This window comes from Grammomys surdaster, unplaced genomic scaffold (genome assembly GCF_004785775.1).
Source record: "Grammomys surdaster isolate TR1022 unplaced genomic scaffold, NIH_TR_1.0 125985, whole genome shotgun sequence".
NCBI lineage: Eukaryota > Metazoa > Chordata > Mammalia > Rodentia > Muridae > Grammomys > Grammomys surdaster.
The window spans coordinates 1674388-1700214 of record NW_021620801.1 but is presented as its reverse complement, the minus strand read 5'-3'; the positions used below and the strand labels follow the sequence as shown (position 1 = coordinate 1700214).

The following is a 25827-nucleotide window of genomic DNA, read 5'->3' as shown; positions in this document are numbered from 1 at the left end:
AACAAAGCCATCCTCAAACCTATGTAATTTCAAAAATGTGTATGTCCATTTCAAGTGCCCACAGAGGTCAGAGAGGGGGTTTAACCCTCTAGAGCTGGAGTTGCAGGCAGCTGTAAACGCAGATGCTCTTTCCTGCCAGACCATCGCTCCAGGCCCTAATATGACTTATTTATGGATATGATGGGAAACAATGAAATGTTGACAAATGTGAGGGAGAAAAGCTAAGCTTACAGGACTCTCTCCAACCAGTTTCCAGACCATATTCAGGTCTAGTAGGATGGGGAAAGGGATACACAAGCAGATTCAATATAGTGAAAGCACTGGACATACCTCATTTAATTTAGTCCCAGATTAACACAGTCGTCCACTTTCTCATTATTAAATACAGCGACAGATGCAAGTATCTCGCCATATACTAGTGGGTAGTAGGTTAATCTCAAGCACTCCCACATACTTCTGCTCAAACTTGTTGTTACTAGTTTAAGTAATTATGTAATTTGATTACGAATTAGGCAACCTTTTAAATTAAGAGAAGGGCTGTGGTTCCTGGGGCTGTTTCTATGAAAGTTTTTTGTTAAAGACTTGTAAAGAGAAATTGTTTTAAAAACATACTTTCAAATGTGTTGTAAACTTGGAGACCAAAGATAAGCACACATCTATAAGGATGTGATTAGTGTTACTGCAGTATAGAAGTTCCTGCTTTGTGTTAAAAAAAAAAAAAACCCAAACTGATCATTTAAATTAGACTTTTAATTTCCACAAGAAAGAGAAAGCAGAGGCTCAACTGGCATCCCATCCTATACCCAAAGCAAAGCTTTATCTTACATTACTAAAGAAGCAGCTAAACATTTTAAAGTCCTAAGGTAAATTGTAGGAATACTTAGTAATCTTGTTTTTGTTTTGTTTTTTTGAGACGGGACGTTCTATGTAATCCTGAACTTGGTAATGAAATTATTTCCTACCATCTAATTTAGCTGAACAATTGGTCCTCCTATATCACCCATGGTATTGTATTATATAATGTGACTATACTAAAACTGTAAGTGTTACAAAGCTGACTTAGAAAGTATTGAATTAAACACAGAGAGAAATTATGTCCAGCTGGGCATCCAAAAGAGCTTTGCTAGAAACCCTGCCCAACTGGAGAGTCTAGAGAAGGTAGGGTTGGGTGATGAGGGAACTAAAAGCTGCTGAACAGCCTTAGCAGTAGCTCTTGATGGGTCCCAGACCTTCTCTTCTGCTTGAAATTTTCAGCTCAGAGACTCAAACTACCAATGCCAAGGACCACATGGTCATGGCTGCAATCTGCAAAGAGGACACACAAGCTCATTCTACTGAGAGTCTTCAATCACTCAGTTTTTACATTTCTTTCCCTAGGCCTAGGCATCTGTTTAACTCTTCTGTGAATGATAGGGGTATTTAAAAAAAAAAAGAAAAGAAATCAAACTCTTAGATCTTTTTAACCTGCCCAACTCTTTGGTCAGATTGTAATTTTTATCCTTGTTTTATAGCCAAAAGATTAATAAGTATAGTGGGAACAGAGAGAAAGTTAAAGAGTAAATAAACAAAAGGTAACACTAAACGAATAACACATAACAAAACACTAAAAACAGACTTGTAGACACCTAGTGCCAATTCTGCTGAAGAAAGAAAGAGTAGTTAATGAGCTCTCCCTTCAGCAATTCAGAGTAGTAAGCAAGCAGGAAGGGTGTGTGTTAGCACTGGCATGTGAGCAATGAGATCAGCTAGGTTAGGAAGTCCTCAGGCATCCACAAGTTCATTTCCACAAGACTACTGAGATCCATATGCATGTGAACACCTTTAAGGACACTTCCAACTCCAGCTACAACACAACCAGGAGGCTAGTTTCTAAGATTCTGACCTAATCTTCTAGCCTTGTGAAGTAACCCTCTTATTCACAAATCACTCCTCCACCTACCATCTTTGAAAAAGAAGTACTTCTACCAATCATGAGCATCTAAAAGGTAAATGATTTCTAATATTCCTAGTAGTCTCCTTTCTCCTCATTTTGTATATTTTCCTAGAAGATTTTTTAGGGGGCAGGATAAGTGAATTCAGTATCCTTTATTAAGAAGTGAAAGATAATCATCACTGATTTGTGAACTGATATTGTGATTTTACCTGACCTTAAGGAATTTGAGATAATACATGCTTTCTTATAATACCATTCACATTACTATGTTGAAAATACCCAATTTAGCAAAAACTCTGAACTGTAATTGAGAACTAGACTCAAGATCTAGAGAAGAACCTGACTTCTTTATACTTCTCTTTTTCTTCATGGATGAGGAGAAAGAAGGCTGGGCTTTGACCCTGCCTAAGCGTACCGTACCTGCTGGTGACAAGCTGTATCTAGGAGCAGAAAGGAAAATGCTTGGTTGAGTGTATGAAAGAAGATACTAAATGTGTTAAAAAAAGTATGGATAGTCTTGTCATCCTATTGTTACTAAACAGTTTTTTGGGTTTTGTTTTTGGTGAACCAATATTGTAACTCTCATATCTGCATTATTTTAATTTCTTCTACAAAGCCAAATTCACAAGTCATTGTTTCACTAGATTTCAGACAATAAATGAGTAAGTAAGTCAACACAAAATTCCTTAAACACAGAGAGAGATTTCACTCCCAAATTTGCTTTAAAGAATATAAAATGGAGGTGCAGTGGGGAAAAAATGTCATGCGAGCATGAAGAGCTGAGCTTAAACCCAGAGCCCGAGAAAAGCTAGAGGAGGTACTATATGTCTATAATCCGAACGATCCTAAGCAAGATGTGAGGAAGTGACAGGAGAATAGTCCCCAGAAGCTCATGGGCCAACTAACCTGGTGTACACAGTGTGAACAACGGAAAGAGACTCTTTACAATACAGAAAGCAAGGACAGACATCTGAGGTGGTTCTCTGTGCTCCACATATGACCCATGGTATTTAAGTCCACACATGTATGTGTACGTGTACACATATTTTCTGTCTGTCTGTCTGTCTCTGTCAGGTCAGACAGCTGCCTAGCTATAATGTCAGCACTCAGGTGGCACAGACAGGAGAAACCAGGGGCAAGCCATTAGCCAGCCTATTCCATTTTCTTAACCTGGTAAGCTCAGGTCAGTGCCTCAGTGAACAAAGTAGGGCAATAGACAGAAAGACCCAGCACCAATCTCTGCTCTTCATTTATATGCATGTACACACACATGTACCCATACATGTAAATACACATCTGTGTGCACTTGCCACACGTATAAGGCAAATAAAATCTAGAAACAAAATAGACTTAGAAAAAGAAATGGTTTTATACGCAGGAATATTATATTATAATAAAGGGGGCATGAAAGGTATTGTAATAAAGAACAGGCTGAGTATCTGTACTCAAAATACTTGGGGACAGAAGTGTTTCCAATTTTGAATTTTTATAGATTTGAAATATTTGTGTAGGCTCTACCAGTTTTGAACACCTAGTTCAAAAATCTACAATGCAAAACTTCAAAACCCACTTTGGATTTCAGATTTAAACTTTTATGAATAAACTATGGTTTGAACTAGGCCCTGATTAAAGAATATTATCTAGCTTTAGCAGCTGTATCTGAAATTATAGAATTCAGCACATTGTTAAATCTAATTAACCTTTAATAAATTTTTGTTCTTTTTAAAAAACTGTACTTATCAATGTATGAATGTTTGTCTGTATGGAGATATGTGCACCACATGCACATAGTGCCCTCAGAAGATCAAGGAGGGCACTGGATTCTCTGTTACTCGAGTTAAAGCTAATTATTGTCCATCATGTGAGTGTTGGGAATTGAACCTGGCTCCTCTGGAAGAGCAACCAGTGCTCTATCTGCCAAGTCATCTTGCTAGCCCCAAATAACTCTTGTTCTCTTTACTGTAACAGCAGCTGAGTTCTTTATGATTTTCAACATACTATTAAGAGTTCTTCCATCAGGGCAGTGGTGGTACACAACTGTAATCCCAGTACTCTGGAGGCAGAAGCAGGCAAATCTCAGAGGGAATTCCAGGACAGCCAAGGCTATACAGAGAAACCCTGTCTTAAAAAAAAAAAAAATTCTTCCAACTACAGGGATTAGACTCCTTCAAGAGCCCAAATTCTTGGCTACCATGAAGCAAGTACCATGCCACCACATGCTCTCTACCTCACCTTGTCCCAAAGCAGCAGGGCTAGTCAACCACAGACTGAAAAAAATGGTGTAACTATGAGCAAGAAGAACTCTCTCCTTTCTTAAACAACCAGGGAACCAAAACCCAAAACAAGCAACAAAATCCAACCTCCTTTAAATTTAGACTCCTTCTTAGCAGGACTTGGTAGCACCTGCCTTTAATCCTAGCAGATCCCTGAGTTCCAGGGTTTGAGGACAACTAAGGCTATGAAGAGAAACCTTCCCTGAAAACAAAACAAAAGGTAAGACCTCTCCTCAGAGCAGAGTTTCCCTAATGGCTGGTTTTGATGGGGGCTGATTCTCAGCACCTGCTGGAGCACTCTGAAAACATGCTGGACTCCCTCCTGCACTCCCGAAGAGCCTGCTTTAGCTGTGGTGTGTGGAGGGGTAGTGGTGTTTCCATAGCTCTTACTTACTTAGTATTCAGCAGCAACCTTTCCTTCCTTCAGCATCTCCCTCTTTCATTCCCATTACCCAAACATTCTCTTTATTTCCTGACATATGAAAGGAGCATCTCAGAGCTGCTTAAAAATGACGTCAACTCCAAAGTCATCATTATGTAATGTATCGCTAAGAAAACAAAATGCTAGCATTAATTTTTGGCAAGCCAGTGATTTCTTAGACAATTTTAGAAATGTTAAATGTAAAAAAAAAAGTGAGGCTTCTCCATCCCTAGTCTACTACCCATAAACTTTATTAAAGTTTTCAAAATCACACCATTCATTCATTCAGAGATTAGACACAGTTATTAACATAAATTACCTACTTCCCCCAAACAGTAAAAGTCTACTTTGCCATAGAACCACAAAAATGAGTTTTGTACAATATTATAATTCTAGAGCTGATGTGACAGATGCTTTGCTAATCTAGGTAAAATAAAAGTTTCAAGTAGCCACAATTAAAAACAAACAAAGGGCTGGCAAAATGGCTCAGCAGGTAAAGGTGCTAGCCACTAAGCTTGGTGAACTAAGTTTAATTCTCAGGATCACAGGATGGAAGAAGAGAATAGATTCCCACAATTATCCTGTTTATTTATTTGGTTTGTGATGTGTGTGGGTCACAGCTTGTAAGCCCACACACATCACATATGGAAGGAAGGAAGGAAGGAAGGGAGGGAGGGAGGGAGGGAGGGAGGGAGGGAGGGAGGGAGGAAGGGAGGAAGGGAGGAAGGGAGGGAGTTAGTTAAATACAAATCAGAACAAAACAAACTCTTCATTAAACAATTAATTTTAAAGTTTAACTTCTACTTATAAAACATAAGTGTTACTGAAAGGGTCATCTACAAAGTACTCACAAAGCAGGAATAATTAAGAGTTGTAAAGATTGTCTCTGTAGCAAAAAAGCAAGAATGTAGAATGGAATTTTACCTGAACTCCTCAGCTAGTCTGTCATTTTTATTTGCTCTTTTGATAGAACACTCTTGTTTTCTGTACTCTTAAAAGGCTAAAAAAAACTTTCCAATGTAGCCGCAGGCCTCAGCTTCTGTGGAGGGGCAGCACGGTAAAGCCATGAGGCATGAATGACACATTCACTTGCTTTTCAGGCCAGAGATTGTGCCAGTGAGTTCCAGGGAGATTCTGGTCTCTGCATACCATGAGCGATGCTGTGGTCAGATGGCTAACACTGTATTTGTCTCAGTACTAGTCTGGTCTGAGGAAACAGCCAATGCTATTTCGTATTTCAAACACAACTAAACTTTGGCATGAATCAGAACTACACTCACATGAAAAATTTTTTATTCAGTGGCATTTTATTTTCTAATAAATAAAAAGGCTAACATAAAATATTCATAGGAAATAGCAGTACGAATGCTGCTCACTGTCAATGCTTTAACAGGGGACTATAAAAAAAAAAACAAGCTACATGTCAAAAGAAACTTGGCTTGTAAAAGCAGTGAAGTCAAAGCACAGATCAATATACTGGAAACAGAGTGGGAGTCACGGTCAGAGAGGAACGGTGACGATCAAGCACAGATCGACAGCTCTGGTTGTTTTCACCTTTCTTTCTAAATCACAGAACTCACCATTTCAAAGGATAAGCAAGACAAGCAAATGTGAAAATAAGCAAAAGTTCTGGCAAGGATACAGAATGTGAAGGCAAGGTGTCTTTCTGTTAATGGAAGCTCCTAAAATCACAGCGGCTTCCTGAAATGCAGTGTTGGGATCTCACAGAAGAGGGAGCTGTTGAGTCTTGGAGCATTAGCTCCTTCCTGTATCTGTCAATTGGGAGGGAGCTTCCTCTCATGGTACAACATACAGAGCCTGCATATATTGTAACTATGTCCTATGTTGATCACTTCCCATTAAGAGTTGGTAGAAGAGATGGGAATTCCTTCCATTATTAGCCATAAATAAATTCTGCTTTTTATAGACAGCAGATGAGCATTATCTACCTCATAATGGGAAGTACTTCCAGAAGTTAGTTAGGCATTGGGCTAGGAAACGCTCAAATGAGGAACTGATTTAAATGCTCAAAGTCACTGAAGGGCTCTTTTTGAAAAGTTTGTGACTATGGTGTTTAAGAGGTTTTCTCTCTATGTTGTTTTTCCTTTTTTTTTAAAAAAAAAAAGTTTATTTTGAAATAAGACATTACATAGGAAATATGTAGCCTAAGATAAATAGTCTTGAATTGAGGATCTTCTGGCCTCAACTTCTGAGAGCTGGGGATAAGAGCATGCAAGTATTACCATATCAAGTATGATCCAACTCTTATAAAAAAAATTAAGGTTATAAGGAAGTCAGGGGCTCTACTTTTCATAATGATGTCTTCCTGACTACAACGTTAGATGAGATACTCTAAGCTGGTGGTCAAAGGCCAATCTTTGATGTGTGGCTTAGGCTCTTGTGATAGAATTGCTGGACTGCCTAATTCTACTTTGTACCTGTAGTGAGACAGAGAAACACAGTCATATAAACAGGGACTGTCTCTGATAATTGTCACATAGCACTATTATATGATTTTAGAGCTGACTGTCTACCTATAACAAGCATCTATCATCTATCACAAATAAATAGAAGAGTCCACACGAGCCAAGCCGCTAAGGCAGCAATAATCAATGGAAGCCTGTAATTCCATGAGCACAATCATGTGGCTGAAATGGCAGTAATATGAATGAGGCACCATCTACTAGATGTCTGTTTCCTTTTCTAAGAGACAGACACTAAAGGGAAGTCCTGTAGATTCACATCCCTTTTTAGTAAGGTACCATGAGAAAGAAGGCTTCAGTCACATTACCAGGGGCAGCCAAAGCTGGCAAGCAAATCATGCATGGCATGTTTGCAGAAACCAAGCACACCATAGTGCAGTTGAGAGTGAGGAAGTCTTCAGGTAAGAGGCACACGGTGGAAGAGTCTCAGACTGTATCACAGTAAGCCTATACGCTAGGTATGCTGTCTCACACCTGGAATCTTAGCACTGAAGAGGCTGAAGAAGGGAGACTATCAAGACTTTGAGGACAGGCTACGCTAGAGTGAGACCCCATGTCAACAAACAAAACAAAATAACATAACACAACAGGCAAGACTGAAGAAATAGAGCACTTAGCAGTGGTGCTGAAATTCTGGCAGCAGAAACCGTACGTGGGCTTCAGGTAGAAGATAGCCAAACCTGCCTGTTCTGCCTGGTCACCACCCCATAGAAACAACAATATCAGGGCTGTCCCATGAAGGCATCTACAGACAGATGAAGGAAGCAGAGCTATGCCAGAAAACCAATCCCTAAAATCAGATCATACTGCATTGATTCAGGTGTCCTGTTCATAAAGACAAGCCTGTATGTATCTATGAACTACTATGCTCTTGCTGATGTTAATCACTCGTAGTAACAAAAACTCCATGATTTTCAAACAGTACCTTCTACTCAACTATTCAGTTCTTAAAATAAGTCACACCTATAGTAAAACTTCATTCTAACACACACACACACACACACACACACACACACACACACACACACACCCCTCTACCTCCTCTGTCAGAATGTAAGAGCACATTCTTCTTAAATGCTACAGGGCTGAGAGGGAGGCATTAGTTTATGGTTCTATCAAAGCAAGTTGCAAAACCCCGGTAAAATACTATAAGCTCTCTAGAACGAAATTTCATCTTTCGTAAAGAAGCTGAATCTCATTTTACCACTAAAAAAAGATTATGCCTTAGATTTCTAGTCCAATTTCAATTGGTTTTTGAAAACTTCAGTATTAAATTCATTACCTGCTATAAGAATATATAGTTTAAAAATATCTAATGAAAATTTAACCCTATTTACAGAAAATAAAAGTTGGGTATTTTAAAAGAGAACTTATTTTAATACCTTTAACAAGATAACACATATTTAAAAATAACATTAACTCAACAGAAATACAAATGATTTTCATATAAAAGCCAAACTCTCATAACAGAGTTCCTCAGGGTAACTTAGTAGACATGCTGCTCAAGTAATATGCACTGGAAACACACCCAGATTTCTTATCTCCGGGGTTCTGATGCTAGAAGTATAAGCTCAGAATCCTAAAATGCTTTTGGAAGGCAATTTTAAGGACGAAGGGACAGGGAAGCAATCCACTCACACTATTCTATCATTCTCTGTGAGACAACAAACAAAACCAAACTTGCCCGAGACACTGTAACTGAGTAGGCATGCAATGTCGTCTCTCTCCTTGCAGGTACATGGCTACAGTACTCTCTGCAGCACTGAGGCAGGGTAAAACAGGCTCATGAATTTCCTAAGGGCAATCATAACTAATAAAATGTGAATGAATACTACACAGCCAGCCTACAGGACTTTTTTTAACCTTGAAGTAAAAAATAAGCAAATAAACAACATTTTGTGAAAAGAATTTAATGCAAATTTCTTCTCATTTAACAAAGAGACCCAAATCCAAAACACATACAAATTCAACTAAATTCAAATGCTATGTCACAACATCAAGCCTACATACCTTTGTCTGGGTCTACAACACTGTAAACAGTGTACTTTTATAGAAAAAAATTTCTATATTCTAGTTTCTTTCACCTTAGGTTTCCTATTATGATTTACTTTTAAATAATACCAGTGCAACACATACTATTCCAAAAGGTGACACTGTAACTCAGTATTAGTCTAATGACTTAGACCTTTAGAAATGGACAGAAATTCTTATTTACCTGGGAATTAAACTGGAGTGGCAGTTTAACTGGTAGAGGAAAGTCAATTTACTCTGAATAAGTCTCATTTACTTAAAAAACAGACATAGAAATCCTTTTACAACAAATCCCTTCCCTGATACAGTTAAATGCAAATTCTCTTTTCCGTCTTACTCCAGAAAGCTCCTGCATGCATAGCTGACACGCCACCTACTGCAAAACCCAGCTGCCAGCGCAGGCGGTGCTACCAGCATTTCATTGCATCGCCAGGCTGGGACGGAATAAAGGCGTGCTTGTGTGGTAGTGTTTCTTTTTTAAAAGAAAAAAAAAAATCTCCAAGCCAAGAAGAACAAGCTGAAATAGCATCTTGAAAATGGAGCGTAAAATAATCAGAAGAGAAAAGGAAAGGGAGTACGAAGGGAAGCACAACAGCCTGGAAGACGCTGAGCAAGGCAAGAACTGCAAGTCCACACTGATGACCCTCAACGTTGGTGGATATTTATACATTACTCAAAAGCAGACACTGACCAAGTACCCAGACACTTTCCTTGAAGGGATCGTAAACGGGAAAATCCTCTGTCCATTTGATGCTGATGGCCATTACTTCATAGACAGGGATGGGCTTCTCTTCAGGCATGTCCTAAACTTCCTACGAAATGGAGAACTTCTACTGCCCGAAGGATTTCGAGAAAATCAACTTCTTGCTCAAGAAGCAGAATTCTTCCAGCTTAAGGGGCTGGCGGAGGAGGTGAAATCCAGGTGGGAAAAAGAACAGCTGACACCCCGAGAGACTACTTTCTTGGAAATAACAGATAATCACGATCGTTCACAAGGACTGAGAATCTTCTGTAATGCTCCTGATTTCATATCAAAAATAAAATCTCGCATTGTTCTGGTATCCAAAAGCAGGCTGGATGGGTTTCCAGAGGAGTTCTCTGTGTCGTCAAATATCATTCAATTTAAATACTTCATCAAATCTGAGAACGGCACTCGACTTGTATTAAAGGAAGACAACACCTTTGTCTGCACCTTGGAAACTCTTAAGTTTGAGGCCATAATGATGGCTTTAAAGTGTGGGTTTAGACTGCTGACCAGCCTGGACTGCTCCAAAGGGTCAATTGTTCACAGCGATGCACTTCATTTTATCAAGTAATTACCTGTCTCATGAACAAAGGCAACAAGCATGCAGCCAGCAAGCTTCAGAAGCCACAGAATCAAAGGCATCCCAAACAACGTGCCCAGCTAGCTAGTCCAGAGCCCGGCTGCTAATCAAGTACTGTGAGCTAACGGTATGTAAATCTGTCACTAAAGATGTCCTTCTCTGGGGTGTTCTGCCATCACATTTCCACCGACAGTGAAGCTGTGGTCTTCTAAACTGTAAATAAAGACAATGCTTTTGCTATTTATTTTCTTCCCTTAAGCTGTCTTTCAATGTCTTGGGAACTTCATCTATCATTCACTATAGCAAATGCTAGCAACATACGATTCAAAATCTTTCCTACTTAAGAGCAAAAATCCATGAAGAAGATGAACTGGTTTATAAAATAAATATGGAGAACAAAATAAATGTACAGAGCTACCTAAAGCAGGGGTGACAGTGAATCAAAACGGGACCAACACATTCAAGCTACTGATTTGACTTTTAAAATAGCAGGCACTAAAAGCTTTATTATAGTTCCTGTATTTCATACTAGAATTATGGCTAAATTGATATTTTGCTGAAAATTTCTAGGAAACTGCTTGATAACAATAAAAAAATAAATAAAAGCACTGCTAGCTTCTTTGCTTGTATTAATGATTGCAATAAAAGTTTCATGTGCCACTTTAAAAACGAATAGTGCCACTTGATGATTGTGCAGGATATTCTGCATTCATGCAGTCAGCTGTCAGGCTATAGCACCTTGTTGGTCAGCAAGGGACAAAAATTAGCAACTGCACTTTCCCACACAGCACAGCATGGGTAGTTTGGTCCCAGCTGAGTACATGGTATTAGAATAGAAGAGGCTATTTTCCCAATCACTCTATGTTCGTTTTTTTCAATCTCAAAATATTAAACGAACATTATTCAAACAATGCTCTTAGAGAAGAACTTTACTGATCTTTTAAAAATCTATTATGTAAAAAATGTCCTTCAAAATTTCATACTAAAACCTGACAAAGTCAACACCAGCTACTCAATTTCCTTGTTATACTAAAAATATTTGTTCTGATGCGAAATCTCAAAGTCACAGAGTTGTGCTGATTTTTTCTAATTCATGCTAACATTTACAGAAATTTTAAACTTAATTTTATGAATGACTGTTTAAGGACTATTCTTGCAGCTGAACTCTAAATGTGAGTGCACACCTTGCCCACTTACTTTGCAAAGAGCACCTACATCATTCTTATGGTTTCACCTACATCATTTTTAATGATTTCTAAGAACAAATTGTCTTAAATTTAAAATAAACAAGCTGGAAGTGGTGATTCATGCTTGAATCCCAGATTAACACACGTCTGAGGCCAGCCAGGGTTACTACGTGAGGCTCTATCTCAGAAAAGGCAAAGCAAAAAGAAAGAAAAAGGAGGCAGGGAAGCAATCATTGAAACTAACAACTATAATCCAACCTAATTATAATAAATCAACAAAACCTGTTGATTATCTTGGCTGAGTTTAAGTAGTTAATCATATATTACAACTTTTTGATTACATATAAAATTTAGGATAAAGCTCAATATTAATTATTATTAACTGTAACTGACTGACTTACAAGATCTAAGGTAATATAAAAGTTGCCTATACAGACTAAAAGAAACCCTTTAAACAGTACTGTGCAAACAAAGTCCTTCAAAAATTCATACTAAAACAACACTCAATGTCAAATACATAATTTTCTCAGATGTTACATTAAGAAAAAAATGCTTTGTTTTATGTATCAAATTTTCTTAATGAACTATAAACGGCTTAATCAGGATTTAAAGGGACTACTGAAACAGGATTTTTAAAAATGTACAATTTGCCAGTGGCTGCTACTCAACTGTTTATATACCTCCCCAAACTAGGGGCTGACTTTTCCTTGGCTATTTGGACTTGGTAATGAAAAACCTGGTAGTGATTTAATGTCAGAGTCAAGTTTTTTTCTCTATCAAGATTTCAGTCCAGATAATAAGATGTACTGACATAATGTGTTACTGGAGATGCAGCTGAACCAGTCTCAGAACTGATTTCAAAAGAGAAGTTAGCTTTCACAACGAAGTTTATTGCTGTTGTTATGAACTACCAAAGGAATCTGATGCATGTTTATGTAGCTCTTTAAATGAATATTCACATCTGGATGTAAGTGCTCAAACTTTAAGGCACCATAGTAATCTACAGCAATTAGTAGTTGACAGATAAGTATGACTATACTAGTTCCTCTCATACCTCTTTAGAAATGCATCTTTGCAAATTCAAAATTAACTGTATTTACAGATTCAAGTGCCTAAATGTTGTGCTGTAGGTATGCAGAAAATGTCTAGTTTTAAATTTTATAGTTTTCTAAAAAACAAGGATTTACAAGGATCTTTCTAAGATACCTTGATATCTTACAAAAAGGCCAAGAGCAAAGCTTCTCTGACAGTTTTGCTTCAATGACTGTGTAATTTCTTTCTCTTAAGCAAATGTTATAAAGAACTCATCAGTGTCTCTTCATCTTTTTAAAGGAAGGTGGTAAATGTTATTTACTATACTTCCGGGACCTGAGCATACGTTCTCCTGTATTTGGACCTAGCCCATGCAGTGATTCTTGCACCCAACTTTAAAATATGAAAAACAAATATGTACTTATGGCTTTCTGCTGTATTGTAAAATGTGCCTGTGCAGCATGAAGAATGAATGAAACATAAGATCTCAAATAATAAAAAGCAGATGACTTTATCCCAGCCTAAAGATGAAAATAAGCTTGTTCCAGTGTTTCTCTGAAGTCTTAAGTGCTACTTATAAGGCACTACTAATAAAAAGGTAATATTCATTAAGTTCTTGTTGTCTGGCTTTTGTTTTGAGGCAGGGCCTTACCCTGTAGGCTAAGCTGGCCTCAAACTCCTGACGACCTTCCTACCTTGAGCTTCCTAGAGCTGGGCTACAGGTGGTGACCAGGGCAGTCTTTAAGTGTTTTACTATATGTAAGTATCAAGCTAGATCTCTCGATTAATCCTCAGGCAAATGGACCGTCACTCTTCTTACAGATGACAGAGAAAGAAGGGTTAAGAATTCCTCCCTACTTCACACACAGTTAGCAAGAAGCCAAGGTCCATAGCTCAGGTTTAGTGGTTCCAGATGCAGCACTGAATGCTCCTGTGAATCAGATCACTCAGATCTCCAGTCCCTAACCTAGAACTTGGCACAAGACAGACATTTATATTCATAATTCAATGTGAACACAAAATACCAGATACAGTCTGTCTTACTTGTACACTTTCACAATACAAGTATTCTAAAAATGTTAAGTGAAAAATTGAATTTTGGAATATCAAATAACTTATTTTAAGCAAATAACATTTTTAATGTCATGTCATTTAAAGAACATGAGGTGAATCATCCATCTCATAGACTAAAGAATATCCAAATTTGTCTATTTATGAATCTATATTTTTTTAATATATCAGGTTTGCTGAAAAGGTTAATTTTTTAAAGCCTGCATTAGCTGTGTTATGAAAAAAAATATTTTTCTTATATTATGAGCAAAACATGCTCAAATAAAATTCTCCTGAGTTCTGGAATGAGATTCTACTAACTTCTACAAACTAGCTTAGAGGATGGTAAGTCAAGAAATCTTTTCAAACTTTTAACCTCGTCATAGGGAAGATTAAAGTGTGAGTTGTATGTAGAGCACTTCTAGTTCCGACTTTCAGGAGAAGTGTTAATAACCTTACTTAGTGCAAGGACATCCTCCTAGTCACAAGTCTTAGCCATGTAAAGTGCAGAGCTGTACGTAAGTTATGCTTCCTACTTAGACATAAACATAGTACAAATCTTTTAATAAACATACAGTTTCTTATGCAATAAAGTAAGTTATTTTAAGATAAAAACATAAGAAAAATAGACTTCATTTAATTATTTAAAAACACATTATTTTCTTCAGACTTTCTAGTTCTATGTAAAAATTTACAACAAAATAACATTTAATTAGCAATTTTAAAATCAGTGGGAAAAATACAGATGATAAAACAATCTAAAAGTTAAGCCTATTTAATGAGTTATGAGTAAATACCTCACAATACAAAGATGCTGGCTGAGGTTAAAATTAGTGTCTGAGTCATAATGGTTATAGCTCGTAAGCAGAGATGTAACACAGACCATCCAATACAGCTTGTAACTTGTGAATGTATGTGTACAGCTCCAAAACACAGGACTTCTTCTGTAGCTGGCTTCCTAATCACATTCTGTTTAAGCTACTATTAAAATTCATTTGTTCTGTCAACAAACACAAGGGGAAATGTTAAATAAGGATTTGCTGAGCACAGAGGTATATCTAAGATGAAATCTAAATTTACCTGAAATCATTTGTGAAGAGGTAATAATAATCATCTTTTTTTGACAAAAATACATAATTGGCTAAAGTGTTTCTATCAAACAAGTACTTAACTGTATCCTGAATGCTATTACAAGTTTTCTATATTTGACTAAACTCCTCTACCAAAATAAAATGTCCACAACTTGGGTTGAGGCTGACCCTGGTAGAGGGCTTACCTAGCATAAGCAAGTCCTCCTGGGTTTGATCTCCAGCACTTGCGGCAGGATGTGTGTGTGCAAAGTGTATGTGTGTATCGCTTAGGTATTATGTATGTGAAATACTGAATTAGACATTAAGGAACAAAAACAAAATAGGAAGTCTATTAGATATCAAAGAATGGGGCAACTCTACCGTATTCCTTCACAACACCATGACAGGTTTTTTTCAACTGTACTAGTTGTACTGGTGCAGGATCCAAATACACCTGGTCACATTGCAAAACAATTCTTTTTTTTTTTTTGGGGGGGGGGGTGTTTCGAGACAGGGTTTCTCTGTGTAGCCCTGGCTGTCCTGGAACTCACTCTGTAGACCAGGCTGGCCTCGAACTCAGAAATCCGCCTGCCTCTGCCTCCCAAGTGCTGGCATTAAAGGCGTGCACCACCACCGCCCGGCGTGCAAAACAATTCTTAATCTATAAAGATCTACCTAATTTTTAGAAATTCCTTTTTGAGGCTAGGCTCAACTTTATACAAGTAATTTTGATTAATATCTTCCAGGATATAAAGCACAAACTCTTCTACATTAAAGTGTAAAACTGAGCTAGCCTATTAATTTAGTCTTAATTACACCCCATTGATTTTACTTCCTTGTAACAGATGTTCATTAACCTTTTTTAGAATTCTTAAGAAATGCTGAATAAATAATTTTAATCTCAATACTTCCTTAAATTTAAATCTTTCATCATTTCATTTAGTTTTACAAAAATGATTTCACATTTACTTTAGGTGTATCATTCAGTGAATTTTTAATAATTATGATTGAAAATACTGTCATATTACATTTTGATAAACCATTTTGATTTTTCTTTACTTTTTCATATACATGTGAATATTTTAAACAAAGTCTTATATTTTTAGTTGATAAAAATATGGCATATGACATGATATTTTGAAATATATGAGCACTGTGGAATGGCTAACAGAACTAATTATGGTACATATTACCTCACATATCTTTTTGTTATGAAAATACTATAAAGTGTACATTATTAATTACAGTTAACGTGTTGTAAACCGTTTAAAAAATAGTTAAGTTAGAGCCGGGCAGTGGTGGCACACGTCTTTAATCCCAGCACTTGGGAGGCAGAGGCAGGCGGATTTCTGAGTTCAAGGCCAGCCTGGTCTACAGAGTGAGTTCCAGGACAGCCAGGACTACATAGAGAAACCCTGTCTCGAAAAACATTAAAAAAAAAAAATAGTTAAGTTAGTAGGGCCAGCTTACCAAACAATAAAACAAACAAACAAAAGCACAACCATTAGGAACTCATGACCTATGTGTGTCTGTTACAAATCATCCAAAAAACACTACACTGAGATTAGTATATACAATTTAGTTATCTTGAAAACTACAAAGACACATTAAAACATCTTTCTGGTCCCCAGTTATATTTCCTTCTCCCACTGAGTCTCAGCGAAAAAGATGATGATCTGAGTGTTGGTACAATGTACTTTATGAGTATGAAAAGTGAGATCCCAGCGTGTTTCTTGCAGAGCAAAAGCATTAGTATGTATATGAGAAATAAAAAGTCACTAACAATGAATGTTGAAGTAGCAAACTGTGCTATATACAACTTTGGCAGTGGACAATGAGATAGTGACCTCAAATATTAAATAAAGCCAGTATTAAATAAAGCCAGTCCCAATGTTCACTCTGGAAGGCAAGTATGTTCATCACTATACCACAACCAACAACTAACTGTCTGGTACCACTCCAAGGCTGTCCCTTTATGTAATTTTAATAATCTAAGCACAATTATTTTTAATTCACTTTATTTTTAAAAGCTGTATTATATTTTTTACTTATGTGTATGTGTGTCTGTGAGGGTGTATGCTGGGATTCTGTGTGTGTGTGTGTATGTGTGTGTGTGTGTGTGTGTGTGTGTGTGTGTGTGTGTTTTGAGGATTTCAAAGTCCAAGTAAGGAAAAGCTAAGTTCCCTCAGAAACTATTGGTATTCCAACAAGACAACCATTACCACCCCACTCTCTCCTGCACAAAGGTCATGTTTTAAGTTTGGTCATGTTCTGGTTGTTTTAAGTTTCATGACAATACCTGGTACATGACAGTACTTTTACATTGTAAAATTGTAAAAGATTGCTCTTCTGGGAAAAGCATATGCATTAATCAGAACAAGTCAGAAAAGTAGGAGGTGCTGGAAATACAATTCCCTAAGAGGCATTAAAGTGCATGGCATTGCTGAGGTGTAGTAGTAGGTACTTCAGTAAATATTTAAGCATCATCTTTGATTCCCCCCTCTCCAAGCCAAGCATTTGGGGGTGGGGGTCCAAGTGGGCACATGTTGAATTAGCAAAAAAGAAAGAAAGAAAATCAAAGGGCTTAAAGAGCCATTCTGCAGACAAAACAATTTCAGGAAAATATTTAGCTTACTAATATCACAAAGTTTGTTAATATTTGTACTCTTGCTTTTTATTTAAAAATACAATAAAAATAATTTTAACTCAAAAGAGATGCAACCTGGCAATTATACTAAAATCAAAATTTTCATATGCCCTTTTGCAACATGTCATTATAGTTTGATTCTTTATAAAAGCAAGATAGTAAATATCAACTTTTCTTTAAGACAAAATATAATCACTTATAGCTAACTTTTTATTCCTAGAAAACTGATAAATATGTGTTAATATTCTTCCTAAAATGTTCATACTAATGTCAAAAATTAAAACTCCCAACAGAGTCCCCATGTACAAAAGGTTTTTTAAGTGTTTTAAACATGCTGCAACTTTATCCTAATATAAGATTTCCCTCTCTGTTTTTCCATATAAGCATTGTCTTCAAAGCACCAATCTCTCTCCTGAGTATGAAAGGAGTCCTAAGGAAGATACTGCTCATCATTTCCCAGAACGATCTTCTCTTCCTTTGCTAGGAGTGTAACTGATGTGTTGGGAGGTTGGAAAGGTGGGGGGGATGTACCAGGTTAAACCTGTTATTTCCTGGTGTTACAGGGCTGGTGGGTGTGGCCAGGTTCTTGTGTTTTTACCAATGGCATAGGGACATATGGACTTAAAGAGCAGAAAGCCTGGCTGGGTCCTTTGCCTCCTTCTTGTCTTGCATCTATTGCTAACAAGATGCAGACACGATGGCTAGTTATAACTGTGAACAGAAACTACAAGCTAACAATGAATAGCAGAGGGCAGCTGATGACCACAAAACCAGAAAGCAGGGGGTTGGGGATTTAGCTCAGTGGTAGAGCGCTTGCCTAGCGCAAGGCCCTGGGTTCGGTCCTCAGCTCTGAAAAAAAAAAAAAAAAAAAAAAAAACCAGAAAGCAGTCAGGACTTGTCATCTTAGCACTTCCAACAGAGAGGGGGAATGTATCTAAGTCACTGATGCCTTGAGATGTCAATCTGAAGTAGATGGGGATGTCAGCACTCTTACTTTACAGAACACAGACCCACAGATAAGGACAGATTGTCCAGCCCCACAACTGGCAAACAACCTTCAAGTACCAAGCTCTTGGTCACTCTGCAATACTGCCTTCACACTAGACCTGAAGAGCTTAGTGAAAAACCTGACCAAGAACATGAAGTTTGCAAATGTCAAGACAACACTGGAGGAAGGTCCGGATCTCTATTCACTAAATCAGGTCAGGCTTTAGTTTAATATAATGTCAGAAGCTACAGTTAACCATAACTGAATTCAGTTTGTCTTGATAAGTATGCTGCAAGAAAAATGAGGGTGTGAAATCCATTTCCTACTGGGGCCACAACTACAGAAGGCAAAAGAAAACAGGCAAAGATATGAATAGACAGGACTGGAGAGATGGTTCGGCAGTAACGAGTGCATGCTACTCTTGCACAGACCAGAGTTCAATTCCCACCTATGTCAGATATCTTATAACCTCACCTGTAACTCAAGCTCCAGGAACTGATGCTCTCTTCTGACATCCATGGGCATGGGCATATGTACACATGACACATTCATGCATGCATACATACATACAACCTTAAGAGTACAGAGAGATGGTAAATGGTTAAGAGCACTTGATGCTCTTGTAGAGGATATAGGTTCAATTCCCAAAACTCACATGGCTGCTCATAATCATTTATAACTTGAGCTCCAAGAGTTATAAATGTTATTAGTTATAAATGTCCCCAATGCAGGGACACAGGCCCATGAACAGCAGAGATTGCTGTGGCACCCATCTGGGCCAGCTCCACCATGAAAAGCTGAATTTGACTGGCAGCCAGGTAGTGTTTTTCAAAATACAGGCAAAGGAGATGAGGAAAGGGGAGGGAGGGAAGGGAGAAAGGGCAGAGGAAAACAAGTGTCTAAAAAAATGACATCCTCTTCTGACCTCTGCACGCATCAGGCATGCATAAAGCACACAGACATTCAGGCAAAAAATTCATACACAAAATAAATAATAATAATTATTTTTATTTTAAATGTATTAATATTTTTAAAAAACTCTGAAAATAACAAATCTTTCTCTTTCTCTTTTTAAAGTAATCAGGAAAAAAACATTGCAAGGCCAGCAAGGTTTTCCATTCATACATAGAATCATCTCTGGATTAAGTTGACAAGGAACAACCATAGCTGGGAATAACAAAGAAACTAATCTCCAAAACACAACTCAAAATTCCTTCAGGGAATATGAGCATTTAAGTAAATGAGGGGATGAAATGGATTTGTGTCAAGTACACACAGAGATAATGAATGCTCAGATCTGAGATATAGTACATTTCATGTAATGCCTTCATTTTGTGGTAGATGAAGATTACTGGGGTGGAAGAAAGGGGATACAATATCAAAAACCATAAAGCACTTTGAGTACTGTTTCACAACATTCAGTAAATAATCAAGAACACTGGAAAAGAGAACTGAATGTAATATAAGCTGATGAACTAGTGAGAGCTGAAGAACAGAACGAGGTGGTTAGTTTCTAGAAACAGTGAAGAACGCATGAAGAAAGTTAACAGTAAGGGCTACTTCCACAGACTGGGGCTGGGATTCTCTGGTCAGGGAATCCATGTTTCCTAGTAGCCTACCCTGTTATCTCCAGTTTTCCCAAATTAATAAATTGTAGTACATGACTCAAACAATTAGGCATTTCCTTCCAATAGTGTCAATAAAAACATCAAGAACAGAGAACATCATTTTTTTTTGTGCCTATAAAAATAACAGGACCCTAATGGTAAAATCTATACAGGGTTTTAAAAATTATTACTGCATTTTACTTATTTACTTGTGTTTGTGTGTATGCACGTACGAACAAGCACATGTGTGTGCATGTGTTTATGAGTCAGTTCTCTATCATCTAGGTCCTGGGCTGAACACAGATCCTCAGGCTTAGCAGCTGGTATATTTACCCACTAAGCCAATTTGCTGGCTCCTGGCAGTATTTGGGGTTTTTTTGGTTTTTGATTTTGTCTGCAGTCAACTTCATCCCTAGGTCCCAATGCAGAGAATAGGGCCCATGAACAGCAGAGCTTGTTGTGGCAGCCATTTGGACCAGCTCCCACCATGAAAGGATGGAAGCTGAATTTGACTGACTGCAGCCAGGGAGTGGTTTTCAAAATGCAGGCAAAGGAGAAGGAGGCGAGGAGAGAGGGGAGAGGGTGGTAAATAGGGGGAGAGGGTCTGGGTGATGGCTGGAATGTGTTTAGGACATAAAACAGTTAACACAGTGAACATGGCGAGGCCTTAAAAGCACTCACTCACTCACTCACTTCCAGGTTAGTGAGTTCTCTTTTAAGTTACTTCTAGATATATACAATCATCTATAAAATAAAACATAAACTATTATTTTAAAAGCCTTATTTTAAAGCTGCCCAAAAGATAAATATCTATAAAGAGACCACTAGGAATAAAAAGCATCTCGAAATTAGAGAGATTAAGAAATGGAAAACATGAACAAAGACAAGTAAAAGCTGAGGTATGGCCTTATATCCAGGCTCCTTTGGCTTCTAACCGCCTTGCTTTTCTTTTTTTTTTTTTTTGGTTTTTTGAGACAGGGTTTCTCTGTATAGCCCGGGCTGTCCTGGAACTCACTCTGTAGACCAGGCTGGCCTCGAACTCAGAAATCCGCCTGCCTCTGCCTCCCGAGTGCTGGGATTAAAGGCGTGCGCCACCACCGCCCGGCCCGCCTTGCTTTTCTTGAATCAGCAAGTCACAATGAAGACTGGACAATGCTTCATATATTCATATCAGTCTTTTACAAAACCACAGAGAATAAAGGTTAACACGAGTGCCAACTGGACAAACACGAAACCTTACCTTACAATAAGGTAGATCATTATTACATTTTGTTGTAATTTGATACATTCCAAAGAAATTCCGTTTTTAGACCCATGTTTTTAAAACATCTACAACAGACACTTATTTAAAATCGTCTTCACAGCCTAAGACTCTTGCCTGTCCAAAATTCTAGCCCACATCACCATAAGCTACTATTCTATATGTAGAAGAATAACATAAGGATATAAGGCAATAAATATGAAAGCAAAAGGATTTTTTTTTGTTTGATTGGTTTTCAAGTTCCTCTGTGTGGCCCTGGATATCTTAGAACTTGCTCTGTAGACCAGAGTGGCCTTGAACTCAGAGATTCTCCTGCCTATGCCTCCAGAGTGTTGGGATTAAAGGCCTGGACCACTACTGCATGATGAAAACGAGATCTTTTTTTAAAGCAGAAGAAACTGCCACTGTGGTTACTAATTCTACCTTCAGTTTACAAGTACAACTGTGTTCAACTCCACAAATTCACAGGGCACCAAGACAATAGGATAATTAGCCACCAAATCCCCCTGAGTTTTGAATAAAAATGGGAGGGGAATTACAATAAATAATCTGTAACCACAAACAAAAAGGAGGAAAACAGAAAGGGAGAAGGGGGTGTGGGGGATTGTTCCTTCTTAAATTGGACTGGCCCTGTGACTAGAAGTGGTTAATCTACTGCAGCTGAAGAACCCTGCCCACCTATGATGCTAAATACAGATGTTGGGCTAGACACCACACACTGAGAGAGTACTGCAGTGCACAAAGGAGGACAAAGGTACCCCTGCAACACTGTCAGTGAAGCAAGTCAGAAGCAGTGCCACAGCCAGCCTGCAGCTGGGTGCAGATGCATGAACCTCTCACTGATATCAGCTGTGAAACACTGCCCAGCCTGGCCGATGCCAACACACCTGTGGGAACGCTACATCATTATTTTAAGCTCCATTTTAGGGTGTTTCCTTACCCAGCAATAAACTGCTAAAATAGTGGTGAGAACTGGTAACGATCCCAAGAGTCTCTCTGGAGGAAAGAATGTTGATGTCACAGATCGGAATTCTCCAGTACTGACTATGAATTAAATACCTGTGCTGTGAGGAATACAGTAAATCAGCTAGGACAGCTAGAAATTCAAAAGCACAGCAGTTAGAATTTAAACGTCACTGGATATGTTTAATATCTGACTAGACACAATTTAAAAAATCACCATCCAGTGAGCTAGAACATGGAAAAATAAATATTGCAGAGCATGTACAGCATGAAGGGGAAAACAGAAAGGAAGAATGAAAGGAAGAACACAAGAAAGGAAGGAAGGAAGGAAGGAAGGAAGGAAGGAAGGAAGGAAGGAAGGAAGGAAGGAAGACCAGAATAGAGATGCAAAAAATATAATCGAACAGCTGAGCATCTGCTCAAAACATGTGTTCAGTCAGGATTTCAGAGGGAAGAAGAAAAGGATAGGAGAGTCAACACTTAAAGGGATATCTGAAAATGTCCTATGATTGAAAAAAAACAGCAATCACTAGGCACAAAGTTCAAAAATCCTAGGCAAGTTAAAGGAGTAATGTAATCACAAAACATAACCTGAGACTGTAAAGTATCAAAGAGAAATCTCAAAAGCCTTCTTTTAAAAAAATGTGTCCTATGTCAAGAGACGTCCATGTGTGAAAGCTGGTGAAAGACTGTCCCTCTAGAACCACAGGCCACTAGAACTCTTCCCTAACTCAGTATTTATCACAGCGACAGAAGAGTAACTAATACAAATGCCGATCACAATAGTTAAATACTTTATGATTCTCTGTATACAAAGCTCCCTGAATAGATTACTATAGTACAGATAGCAGCAGTAGAGACTGGAGTGGATCAATGGACAACTGCTAATTATATTAAAATGGTCCAAAATGGAATGTTGTGATGGTGTACAGAACTGTAAATATACTAAAACTAGCAAACTGTATCCTGTGAGATGTGAATTATAATTAAATAAAACTACAATATAAAAAAGTAACATAATGTAAATGTACTTTTTTCTTTATAAGACCACAAAGTAATGCCAAATTCACTTATCAATGTGATTGGATTATGAGAAACAAAGAAATTCAAAACCAGGAAGCTTTCACTCTAGAGCTAATTATCCATATATATTACTCTTTGGAATGGCTCAGAGAAGAGAAATCCCCATGGGAGAGGGACCCTGGACTAAAGTAATTACTATGAGGTGATGGGACCTGGATTTGCTTTTACATAAACCAGACAAGGCAGATATGAAAGAGGTAAATCATTAACAACTAGCCATTTATTAGTAGTATGTGAAGGCTGAGTTATGACTGAAAGTGAAGGGTTTATAAATATTCTCTGTACTATATTTTTATTTTCTATGTAAAAAGAAAACTATAAGTTGCAAGCTTACAAAATATTAACAGTATTATGAAATCAGTTTCATAAAGTGACCTATGTTTCTACAAAAATAATATAGCCAATGACTCAAATAAATCTGGTTGGTTGACTAGCTTACACAGCTCTGCAATAACCACCAAAACAAAGCAAAGTGCTTTAAAATGAAAGTTTGCCACTTATATATGACCTTATTGGATTTAAAGCTGATAGAATCTGATTCTTACTACTTATAAAATGTCACTATAGCCAAGTAACACTAAACAGTAGTCAATCAGACAATATATCAATATACCAACTCAAATTAGCTCCAATGAAGGCTAGTAGTTATCACAACTGTAAGGACCTAAAGTAAATTATAAATACTTAAAGCTATTACTTCCACTAACGAGTAACTATGAATAATTATCATAAATGTAAACACTTTTGCAAAGGTACTTAAAGCAATTTTAGAGTCACATATATTCCAGAGCTATCGTAACTGGGGTATTGTGCACTGCCTGAATAAATGCCAAGATACAATCCTGTAAAACAGACTACCAGAATGAACAAAGACAATCATTTATTGTTGCACACTTTGCCCACAAATGTCAGAAACATTCTTCAATCTTCAGAAGAAACAATAAGATGTACCCTATTGTACAGGATGATATCTGTAGCTGCGTGCCGGCTAACTTCAAAAGTTAACACTGGGTTGGTTTGTTGTAAGAAAGTGGTAACCCCCAATCATAGCATGTGTCTGAGGAACCAAGCGCTAAATGTTATTTATTTCTCTTTCCCCAAACCTTTACTCCTTAGTATTTGGAGATGTTGGCACCACCGCATCAAGTCCTAATCTGTGAAATACCAATCTACTGCATTCCCCACGCATGTCCAGGGAACTCAGTCTTTTCATGAGCACCATGTTTCTTATCAGAAGAGTGCAAAGCAGGAGGCAGAGCAGCTGGACTCACTGTGTAGGGCTTCTAGCTCCTGGAACCCTTTCTCACTCAATCAATATAATTCTGTTGTTTTAGCGGGTTGTTTTGTTGTTTTGTTTTTTCCTCTTTTGCTTCCACTAAACTCCATCTCTTCTTTTCCATCCTCTACATACACTGGAAACAGAAACCATGCTTCTTCAGAATATTTAGGGATAGCCGAGTCCTTTTATGCACACCCCCTTTTATTCTTCTTCCATAAGCGGTCAGTATAATCTCAAAACTAGTCACCTGGATGCGTTCCAAACTGGATGAGTTCTGGAACGCCAACTCCCAGGTGGTCATGTACTTAGATTATCTATATTCTCCAGCTTTCTGAAATGATAACATCAAAGCTACAGAATCTACTAGAGTATAATTCATTCAAAAAGGCCTTTGCAAGGGGGAAATAGTCCATGTGCAAAGCACCTCATTAACTTAGAAAAAAATGTCACTTGGTAGAAATGATTTCAAAAATAAAAAACTTATGAAAATAATTCAAATAAATTACCTGCATCACTGATTCAAATGACATTCACTTTCCACAAATACTTTCACTTGCTTCTAAGTCAAGTCAGACTTAAAAGTTGTTAAGTTAGAGAAAAAAATTAATTGAAGCCCCAAATTAAATGATAAATTTACCAGTCTACGTGTTTCCATGAGCTAACTCCTATCATATTTATTTAAAAAGAAAATATATGTTGCTAGTGCAAGTCTCTGGTCTGCCTTAACACAGTGTTTCTGAAGTCTGGTATTTTTTAGTATTGTACTATTTCTAAACAACACCTGTATCCATGTAAAACCTAGGCCTGAAGATGTCAAACGTAATGTACATCAGAAGGGAGGTGAAGCTGCGGAGGATATGCAGAGTATTAGTACAGATCTATAGTTAAAAAGCACAGGAGGAGTTGAATGTGGTGGCCCACACCTTTAATCCTAGCTTTTGCGAGGCAGAGGCAGTTAGATGTCTGAGGGTTTGAGGCCAGCCTTGGCTGTACCAAGCCAGTTAAGGCTACATACTGAGACCTTGTCTCAACAAAACAAAAACAAACAAATCAAAGTAGTACTGGTAGATGGCTTAGCCAGGAAGGCACTCACCACCAGGACCTAAATTCAATCCCAAGGACCCACAAGGAGAGAAGTGGCTCTCTTGCTTCTGACCTGCCCCCCACAACACACACACACACACACACACACAC

At 37.8% G+C, this 25827-nt stretch overlaps 2 protein-coding genes and 2 non-coding genes across 4 annotated transcripts in view; 1 reads left to right on the top strand and 3 right to left on the bottom strand.

The window, feature by feature from the left end:
• Positions 1–25827, bottom strand: part of Gtf2f2 (general transcription factor IIF subunit 2) — a 115120-nt gene that overhangs the window by 54712 nt on the left and 34581 nt on the right. The window lies entirely within an intron of this gene.
• Positions 1797–12656, top strand: Kctd4 (potassium channel tetramerization domain containing 4). The gene is made up of 2 exons (XM_028754256.1): positions 1797–1985; positions 9484–12656. Exon 2 carries the CDS (start codon positions 9678–9680, stop codon positions 10455–10457), a length of 780 nt encoding a protein of 259 aa, XP_028610089.1. The 5' UTR covers positions 1797–1985; positions 9484–9677; the 3' UTR covers positions 10458–12656.
• Positions 19139–19253, bottom strand: LOC114609894. Its single transcript, XR_003709603.1, has one exon. It is a non-coding gene; the product is annotated as a small nucleolar RNA SNORA5 (small nucleolar RNA).
• On the bottom strand, positions 20436–20568 carry LOC114609897. The gene has a single exon (XR_003709605.1). It is a non-coding gene; the product is annotated as a small nucleolar RNA SNORA5 (small nucleolar RNA).

Bases quoted from the DNA above. Each gene is read 5' to 3' on its own strand.
- Kctd4 (XM_028754256.1), top strand. From the start codon at position 9,678: ATGGAGCGTAAAATAATCAGAAGAGAAAAGGAAAGGGAGTACGAAGGG.